This window comes from Sebastes umbrosus, chromosome 6, assembly GCF_015220745.1.
Source record: "Sebastes umbrosus isolate fSebUmb1 chromosome 6, fSebUmb1.pri, whole genome shotgun sequence".
NCBI classification, from domain to species: Eukaryota; Metazoa; Chordata; class Actinopteri; order Perciformes; family Sebastidae; genus Sebastes; species Sebastes umbrosus.
Window position 1 is genome coordinate 34,530,288 of NC_051274.1, and position 10,458 is coordinate 34,540,745.

At 37.6% G+C, this 10,458-nt stretch overlaps 1 protein-coding gene across 1 annotated transcript in view; it reads right to left on the minus strand.

Annotated features, from left to right (window-relative positions):
* Positions 1–2,324: 2,324 nt before the first annotated feature.
* Positions 2,325–10,458, minus strand: part of dnmt3bb.1 (DNA (cytosine-5-)-methyltransferase 3 beta, duplicate b.1) — a 37,972-nt gene continuing 29,838 nt past the window's right edge. Inside the window, exons 15-22 of the mRNA XM_037773203.1 lie at positions 8,615–8,699; positions 8,354–8,499; positions 6,818–6,908; positions 6,216–6,364; positions 5,913–5,998; positions 4,795–4,864; positions 4,587–4,705; positions 2,325–3,424 (exon numbers count right to left, since the gene is read on the minus strand). Coding sequence (XP_037629131.1) covers positions 3,283–3,424; positions 4,587–4,705; positions 4,795–4,864; positions 5,913–5,998; positions 6,216–6,364; positions 6,818–6,908; positions 8,354–8,499; positions 8,615–8,699 — 888 coding nt within the window. The 3' untranslated portion in view covers positions 2,325–3,282. The remainder of the gene's footprint in view (positions 3,425–4,586; positions 4,706–4,794; positions 4,865–5,912; positions 5,999–6,215; positions 6,365–6,817; positions 6,909–8,353; positions 8,500–8,614; positions 8,700–10,458) is intronic.

Genomic DNA, 10,458 nt, shown 5'->3' on the forward strand with positions numbered 1-10,458 from the left:
ATTTGTTATTTTTTTTAAATTTGTTAAGAGCACTGTTGTGATTCTGCACTTAAGATAAACCTACCTGCTTACTTCCTGTTCTTATCCCGTTCAGTGTTTATACAGTTCAAGGTCAGTACATGATTAAAATACTCCTGAAACAATTGATTAGCTGATAAACAAATTAAAACAACAATTAAAGTTATGCATCATGTAAAATTCCAACCATTATCAAATCTATTTTAATACTTTTTGACCATTGCCCAGACAAGCACATCCCTTTATGAATAAGGTATGACGTGAATTTCATTCTTTGTTATGATTTTATACGATGAACAATTAATGGAGTCACTAAAATATAAATGAACCGATAATGAAACTAATCTTTACCTGAATCTATATCGACCTTTACAGACCTTTCTCTGCACACAAATGGATTAACATTTCACACACAGGACACGTGGAAGTGTTTTTTTAGCAGCCGAGCTGCGTTTTATTGAGTAAAAATTATATATAGGTTGCTATAGGTAGTACACAAACATAAAAAAATACAACAACACTTTTCCACTATTCAAATGAAGTATAAAAATAGCACAGAATCTGTTCTTTTGAGATGCCATTGCACTTTAGATTCTTAAAAAGGCTTTTAGCAAAATAAAAAAAAAATCCTCAAATGGGATTCTGATAAAAGATAAAGCACTAAAAGATTATAGTAAAAACAAGTAGAAACTTCTCAAATACCATTCACACTCAAATGGTTTACATCTAAATAACACAAGATATCAAAAAGCTATTGATTAATATGTGCTATAACATTAAAGATTTAAAGAACGCTTTATACTGTTAAAATATACCGTATGTGTTCTCAATATAAAAAGTCTAAAAAGAGCTGAAAGAAAAAGTTTTTTTTTGCGTACTGTTTTCAAAACAGTCAACAAGCTCAGCAGTATTAACGAAGCATGTAAACAATTACTTTTTGTTTTGTTTTTTAAAGAAAATTAGACTAAAAGAGGCTCCTGGTGTCACTTTAAGGGGCCCTTTGAGCACCGTAGAGGAGACCAACTGGTCGTTTAAACACAAGAGAAAAACATTTTGTGTTAAAAAAAAATAATGTAGTTCTTGGTCAAACAAGAGAATTAAAACACTTGTAAACATTCCTATCGATACAGTACGCAAAACATTGTGTGGAAAAAAACAAAAGTTCCAGTGATAAAATACAAGCCCTCTCTCTCTCTCTCTATATATATATACTGTATATATACATACAGGGCATATGGGAGCATAAAGCTACAGTATATATTCACAGAACAGAGATCCTACAGGAGGAGTGATGTACAGTCTGAGGTAATAATGCCCGTTTAGTATGATTTGGTGACAGCATTTAAAAATCTTCCAGTTAGCAAAATAAAACAAAAGTTTTTTCTGAATTTGGTCACATCAAGAGAGAGATTGGTACCAAAACAAACAGTCCAGTAAACCCCTGTCTGGTGAACACCCTAAAGCTGAAGCATACAGTCTGACAGGTAATTACAGGCAAAAAAAAACATCAATGTTTATCAATTACTTGTAATTATATATCCGTACTGTATACTGAAGCATGTGCACCACACAGAACAAAGCGTAGAGATGATTTTCATGGCAGTCCTCTTGTCAAATGTTTATAAAAAAATGTTCAACAGTGTTAAAAACCACATTTACACACAGTGACTCTTCTTCTAACCAGGCCACACACAGTGAACTAAAACAGTGTTTATTTTAAAGATAAAATCTAAACTTCTACAGTAGGATAAATGCCATCACTCTTTTAATTCTCAGCTGTCTGGAATGGTTCTCTATATCTCTGTGTTTTGCATTGGCTTGTTTCAAGTATTTGTACGTAGCTATCAGGGAGATTAAAGTTTCACACTATCTACACTAAGTATAATCTTTTATAAAAGCTGGTTTTCTTTTTCTTTATTTTTTTTTTAAGGAAGCTATATTACTCGTATGAACTCGTCTCAAAGCAAAAAAAAAAAGTAAAATTTAAAAGTAAAAAGACACTATGAGTAAAAATAACTCCTCTAAATATAAAGATAAAATCCTGCTTCATCTCCAGGTTAGCTCGTGGTGCACTAGCTTCCGTTGCTGAATGTATTTTCCTACCTTTTCAAAAACTCAAACATGGTACTGAGGTTTTCTTTCCATATTTAAATCTAAATAGGTACCTACTTCTCTACTATCTGGGGGAAAATGTAAGCAGCTTGTCATTTTAACAAAGATAAAAGATTATTTCGTTAGCACACTTTGGAAAATCTGAATGATTTGAAAGAGTCTGGAAACTTTGCACTGCTGGGATTTTTTTGTTTTTGTTAATCAGTCAAATTCAATAAAGAAAAATGGGGGAAAAGAATAAAAAAAAAAAAAAAAAACAGGGCAATGGAACCAATTTTTATTTTAAATTAATTGATCTATTTCTTTTAAATTTATTAGCATTGAACAACTAGCGCTCCCACAAGGCTTTCACAGCACCTGTGGGGCTAAGACTCATGGGATATGTTATTGTTGTTGATTAATCTTGTATTATCCATATATAAAAACAGTTGTGGATATTTATTTTTGCTAGAATTTGGACATAAAACCTCAGTAACATGTTTCAGCTTTTCTAGACGTCTCAGAGAAAACACATTCCGGTCTGAGGCTAGTGGAACAGCAGGGAGCCCAAAAACTGTCCATCTAATGACTTTGGTTCAAGTGTTTCTGTTTAGATTAAAAGCCTGTTGTCTCGTCTTAATCATCATCAGCTAAAAGAAGAGATGAGTGTCCTCTGAAAAGCTTTACACTTCCTAAAAAAAAACTAAAACTTTGATACGGAGCCACTTAAAAAGCTGTACCGTTGGTGCCATGTTGTTCTCTATTTTTCTACATCTGCTAAGTGTTGTCAATTTAAAAGCAATACCTCCTCAGGGCATTTTAAAAGAAAGAAAGAATCCTGTTGGACTCACTGTACAGGCCTGATGTTAATAAACAGAGCATCTTTTCTCCTCTCTACTCTGTTACGGATGATGTAATCAGTGATACTACTATGTTGTAGTAATAAAACATAGTGTGTTTAAGGCTGCAGTGCATTAGCACCAGGATCCGCTCACTATTTCCCAGCTACACTGATTTGTAGTGAAACTGGTTCCAGAGTGGAGAGAAAACCTCCAGCTCTTTTACAAAATGTGGTCGGCGGCTGAAGCTCCTCGGAGCCAGCGTCACGATAGAAAAGCTGGCGTGGAATCGTTAAGTGTTTTCTGGTGATGGGAGGGGGGGGGGTGGTGGCGTCTATTCACAGGCAAAGTAGTCTTTGAGCGGCGCGAACAGATGCCTGATGACGGGGACGCTCCAGGATCGGCCCAGGAGCTTCTGTCTGGCACCGCGACCCATGTTGGAAACGTCTGTGTAGTGGACCGGGAAGCCAAAGATCCTGCAGGGTAAGAAATACTAAATCAGTGTCACGATGGTGCTGGAGCGCTAAGACACGAAAGATGTCTACTAAACATCGAATCAACTATGTAGCACGTTTTTTTTTTACGATTTTGAAATAGATGTTTTAATGCCAGAATCGATATATTTGCTTCATCAAGTTACCGCTTTTATTGTTGTAGTCTGAGTAATGTGACGTCAAATCCATTCCGTATCCGTCAACCAAAACAAACAGCAGCGAGCCGAAACTAGGAAGTCTAAAACGTTGGAGGGTCAGCGTGGATACGACCTGTACCCTTCTGTGTTAAATCCAGCGTGGTAAACACTACACATCCAGTAAAGGATGGAAACACTTTGGGTTTCACACATTGACAGGAAAAGCAGAGCTAGACAAAGCAGAGCTAAAGCTGCACGCTAACTTCTAAAAAAGGCCAAAATATGTCTGAAAATAAGTCAGAAAAAGTTAGCAAGAAACGTTATGGTATTGCAGTAACGTGGTGGTGGAGCCGGCCGTCGCTCTCGTCTCCGTGGTCAAACGGGCCGACGCTACGACTGTAGAGCACCCAGATACTGACATTTGTGTTCTCTGCATTGAAACGGCCCCGATGGAGCTGACCATGGATGGATAAAGAGAACGGAGCTGACGGGAGAGCTAGAGACCACCTTGGAGAAGTTACAGGAAGTAGACACGTGGGACTACGTCCGCTTTTCAAAATAAGGTGTTAACAAAGGGAACTGTATATACAAAATACATCTATGGAAATCAGATTGATGGATTATATTCACCAGAAGTATAAAACATTACATGTCCCTTATAAATTAAAAAGAAAATCCCACTAATCTGTGAGGGAAATGTCTTTATTCTTTGATTTTTGGGTTGCTGGATAATAAATATAATAAATAATTCCTGACAATGATCCTGATATATTTGACTTCAGGACATCTCTGACTACATACATGCTGAAAATCAAACATTTTTACTGGATTCATTTAGAGATTTTCTAAAGTAAAAGTCCCTAGAAGTGTTTGATTCAGCTTTTTCCCTTCATGGTCTAGTGTTAAACAAGTTAATAAAAATCTCAATAAATCATAATATCGAATATATATAAATTTGTATATTTGCTCTTCTGAAGGGTCTTTATGTGTGTGTGCTTTCTGCTCACCTCTCCAGCTCAGTGCACCACAGTATGTCCTCCTTCCCGTTCATCAGCACAGGGAAATGTTGGTCCTTCCCTTGTTTGATGGAGTTGGAGCGGGTAGTGATGGTGCGCACCTTCCCGAACTATGAAGCAACAAAATACACAGTCAAACAAGAGCAACCAAAAGTGTAAACTGTGAAGACTTCATCTGTATTCTGTAGATATATCAAACCTTTGCAACTCTGCCGTGATCCAGACAGTCCTGCAGCTCCAGCTTGTCCATCCCAGAGGCACACAGAGGCCTGAAACAGAGAGGAGAGATCACATATACTGTATATATGTATATACACTGTATATATCTGCAAAACTCAATATAACATTGCGCTTTTGTGTAGATTACAGTAACAATTCTAACCTTAGATAGTGTGTTGTAACATGTAACTCTGTAGGGCTGCAACTAACGATTATAAACATTATAAAATGTCAGAAAATAGTGAAATATGTCCATCCCAGTTTCTCAAAGTCCAAGGTGATGTCTTTAATAGGGCTGTCAATCGATTAAAATATTTAAATGCAATTAATCGCACATTTTTTATCTGTTGTAAATGAACCTTAAAGGGAGAATTGTCAAGTATTTAATACTCTTATCAACTTGGGAGTGGACAAATATGCTGCTTTATGCAAAATGTATGTATATATTTATTATTGTAAATCAATTAACAACACAAAACAATGACAGATATTGTCCAGAAACCCTCACAGGTACTGCATTTAGCATAAAACAATATGCATGTGATTATCATAAAGTGGGCATGTCTGTAAAGGGGAGACTCGTGGGTACCCAGAGAACCCATTTACATTCACATATCTGGAGGTCAGAGGTCAAGGGACCCCTTTGAAAATGTCCATGACAGTTTTCCTCACCAAAATTTAGTGTAAGTTTGGCGCGTTATTTAACCTCCTTCGTCACCAGCTAGTATGACATGGTTGGTACCGATGGATTCATCAGGTTGTCTAGTTTCATATGATACCAGTATCTTTACTCTAACTTTAAAACTGAGCCAGGTACAACCAAAAAAGTTGCATTAATGCATTAAATAAATTAGTGGCGTTAATCATCGCGTTAACTTTGAAGGCCCTAGTCTTTGAATGTCTTGTTTTTTTGCAGTCCAAAACCAAAAGATATTTACTTTAATATGATATAAAGCATAGAAGATATTTATTTTCTGCCATTTCGGCATGAAAAACGACTTTAACCGACACTGAAAAGTCACCAATGTTAAGAGTTGATAGAGTCTGTTTTGACTCCGCAGCGTCTCCGAGAGGAGGATGTTTTGTAGTTGTTCCTACCTGTTCATGCCCGGCAGGTTTCCCCAGAAGTATCGGGCACGGTGAGCAGCAGAGACCTCGATAGCGTCGATCATCACGGGGTTACACTGTTAAAAAACACAGTGAGTACTCATAAACTCGTGGTAATCATAAATATACGGTGGTTAAAATTATTCTCAGGCAACTTCAGTTTTTAAATCCAGTGGATCAGAGGAGTCGATGGTCGACGTCTTCTGCTCCACATGGATGAAATTAAATAATTGTCTTTTCGTTCATGGACGTCTCTGGTTCATGTTTTTTATGATCTCTGCAGCTGTGACTCACCTCCAGGAAGCGCGAGATGTCCCTCTTGTCGTTGACGCCCATGGCGACCACGTTCTCGAACATCCAGAAGAAAGGCCGGTCCTCTCCTTCTTTGGGCTTGGCTTCGCTCAGCAGACGGTAGAACTCAAAGAACAGCCGCCCTGTCCCTTCTGGAGCAACACGGCACCGTCAGCAAACCAAGAAACATCACTTCTCTCTAATGAGAACCTCCCAGCGGTCACTCCAGGTAACGATTTAAAGATGAATTACTCTTAAGATTCACCATTCACCAGAGCCGGAGAGCCCCCCCGCAGACCCACAGTTTCAGACGTACGTGTGCACCAGTAACAGAACCACAGTCTAAAGCTGTGGGTCTGCGGGGCTCTTCAGCTCTGCAGGTCAATGAATCTCATTTTATGCCCCAAAAATAAAAGCATTGTTTATTTTTTGTAATTTAGAAGTAGGAAAGCGCCAGAGACAGCCTTTAGACAGATCTTAAAAATCAAAAGTATTCACCTAAACTCATAATAATGACATTAAAAGGGATAAACCACCACATCCGTTCACTGCTCAAACTATAAACGAGGTCTATGATGACGTGACTTCCTGCGGCGGGTTCCTACCATAGAGCCCTTTCCTGGCAGGGTTGACGATGGACAGGTCGTTGCAGGGACTTCCTCCGATCACCAGGTCAAACGGACCCCACTCCAGCAGCTGAGAGACACAACAGCACCACCAGGTGTTAGACTGACAGCTACTGCATCAATAAAACAACTAAAACCACGCTGGAACTACATTTCCTCATTTTCATGCAGCTTCTGCAACTTTACAAACAAAACTGTTTTTATTTTTTAAAATAAAGTCGTAATATTACGAGAATAGAGTCATATTCCTCCATCAGGTCCGTGTGTTTCCTTCTTCAGAATAAACGCAGTTTCTTGCTCAATCTCTTCCAGGTCCTGATACTGATGATAATGTGGTGCTGATGAGCCAAAAGATGACGTTTTTGGTTATTTGTGAAACCTAAACTAAAGTATAACTTCACAAGATGCTCCACGTTCCTCATTTTCACACGCTGCTCTATTTCCCCTCTAAAATAACACGTAAAATGACTACTTTATAATAATATTATTTTTTTCCTCAATCTGGCCCTGATCCTCCGTCGTAATAATCAGAATAGTTGCTGATTAATTTGACTGACAAATCAATTAATCTTGACTCAGCTCTAAATGTCATTTATTCATTTATCCAGCAACAGACTGCTAATTTAACGTCCATCTAAACTCTAACATCTGCTCACTCTTTGTCCTCGTTCACCCTCACAAACAGTAGAGTCCTTTAACAGAAGGACAACGAGCGTCGAGAGGAATGAAAGAGGAAGAAACACACACACACACACACACTGAGTGAAAGGGATTCTGGGGGATTTACGGTTGGAGCTGCTCTTTGTCCTGAACCACTCTGAACTACATCACTGCAGCTGCCGGCCTCTCTTTGGTGTGTGAGTTACTTTCTTTCTGAGGGTGCTTTCACATCAGGGACCCAGGCCCGGATCAGAGAACGCTTGTCCCCAAAGTCCAATTCGATTGATCAGTGTGAACGCTCCGTACCGTACTCGGGCACGGTTCGTCAATCCGTACGAGTCCACTTGAAAACGTGGTCTGGAGTACGGTTCAAGTTTACTCGGGTACGGGTTCACAGCAACAACAGACAGTGAAGGTGATCTATTGACTGTATATTGACATCATATCAGCAACATTACTACAGTTTCGATGTCTGTATCTGTAGAATATGTCACAGACATGAAAAAAGTAAAGATTCATTTTACAATCAAAACTTCCTGCTTTCATTTCAAAATAAAAGCCCTCAAGCGGGTTTTTTTTCTGTAAACAGAATTCCTTCATTTGTTAACACAAGGCTTTTATTCTGAAATATGTGCAGGACAGTGTTGTAGAACATGCAGTGACTTGCAGGGATCGATGAATTAATTGTGGATTATTACTATTATTTACAAATGAGCACACACTTCTTAACCTTTTTATGTCTAAAATAAATATAAATGATATTTATAATAAAAGGAAATGTGTATTATAAAATAGTGAAATAGTTCATATAACGTAGATGCAACGTAGATGCAGGAGAGCATTTTCTTTTCTTACGTTTTTCTTAGTGATGTTCCTGACATCGTGGACGTACTGGATCCTTCCTTCATGTCTGACGACACCCACTGAGATGGAGTCCTCGCACACCTCTGACGCCACATACTGGTCCACCTTAAAACCCAGGTCCCTCAGAACCAGGTAGCCTGGAGACACAGACACCGTTCGGATGACGACGTTTTACATCAATGAAACATGGAAAAGGTCCAAACATCCGCGTTAATATCACCGCCTGCTGCCTGCCGTCAGTCAAACACTCACCGGTGGCGATGCCGTCAAACAGGGAGAGGACTCTGATTGGACGTCTCTGCTCTGCAGGGACTGCTGGGAAAATCTTTGGTTTCTCCTGGAAGAGAGAAATGAAGACGGACCATCTTTCTTATTCTTATCTGGGCGGCTAAATGTTGCTGCTCGGCTGAATCCCTTCAAACTGGAATCTCACATTATGATGCAACTCAATAAATACGTTTCTGCCTCAGATATAAAACCACAGCATAATGCCAACTTTGCAGCCACTTGTCAAGTTGCATAAGAGTTTTTTTTAAATGGTTTTATTTACATACTTTATAGAGGCCAGATGAGGTATAAACCATTCAATATTTCACAGTAAAAAGCAGATCAAATAATTTGTGTAGCATCTTGTTAATCATATTGCGACCAAACACATTCATCTTGGCTGAGAACCACTGATATAGAGGATAAAAACTGGGGCTGTCAATCGATTCAAATAGTTAATCGTGGTTATCGCAAATTGCCCCATTTTTTATCTGTTCAAAATGTAACTTAAAGATTTGTACCAATGGATTCATCAGGTTCTCTAGTTTACTATGATACCAGTATCTGACTTTTCTTCTACCTTTCTTTTGGACATTTTCGGGACATTTTTCAGACATTTTTAGATATTTTTTGGATCTTTTATTCAAACGTTCTTCCTACTTTTTTCTGACATTTTCAGCCTATTTTTTTTATTTTTACATTTTTTCTGACATTTTTGGGATCTTTTTTTTCGAATATTTTTCTGACTTTTTTCTGACATTTTTTGGACAATTTTTTTTCAGATTTTTTTTTCCTGGACATTTTCAGACATTTTTCGGATCTTTTTTTCGAATGTTTTTCTGACCTTTTTCGGACATTTTCCAGACATTTTGTGGACAATTTTTTTCAGACATTTTTTGGACAATTTTTTTTCAGACATTTTTGGGGCTTTTTCGGATCTTTTTGGACATTTTCAGATTATCGCAAATTGCCACATTTTTTATCTGTTCAAAATGTAATTTAAAGGGAGATTTGTACCAATGGATTCATCAGGTTCTCTAGTTTACTATGATACCAGTATCGGACTTTTCTTCTACCTTTGTTTTGTACATTTTAGGGGTTATTTTTAGATATTTTTTTGATCTTTTATTCAAACGTTTTTCTGACTTTTTTCAGACATTTTCTTTTTTTTTTACATTTAAAATTTTAGGGATTATTTTTAAAGATTTTTTTGATAATTGTTTTTGGACATATTTCAGACTTTTTTGGATCTTTCTTTCCAAATGTTTTTTCTGACATTTTTCAGACATTTTTTGGGCATTTTCAAATTATTATTTTTTTTTTTTACATTTTGAGACATTTTTCGGATCTTTTTCGACATTTTCAGACTACAGACAAAAACTCTCACACATTCACTCATATCTGGAGGTCAGAGGTCAAGGGACCCCTTTGAACATGAACAACAGTTTTTCCTTTAGCATAACTTTGGAGCGTTGTTTAACCTCCTTCGTGACAAGCTAGTGTGACATGGTTGGTACCAATGGATTCATCAGGTTTTATAGTTTCATATGATACCAGTACCTTCACTCTAGCTGCGTTAATGATCGCGTTAACTTTAACAGCCCTAGTTGTAACACTTTGAAGTGAAGTAATGCCGACTTGCAGCAGCTTGTGAAGTTGCATAAGAGTGATGTTCTCTTTTTAAATGGTTTTATTTATATAATTTTTAGTGGCTCAAGGAGGAGTAATCATCCAGTATTTCACAGTAAAAAGCAGTTAAAATAATTAGTGTAGCATCTTGTTAATCATATTCATCCTGGCTGGGAACCACTGATATAGAGGATAAGAAT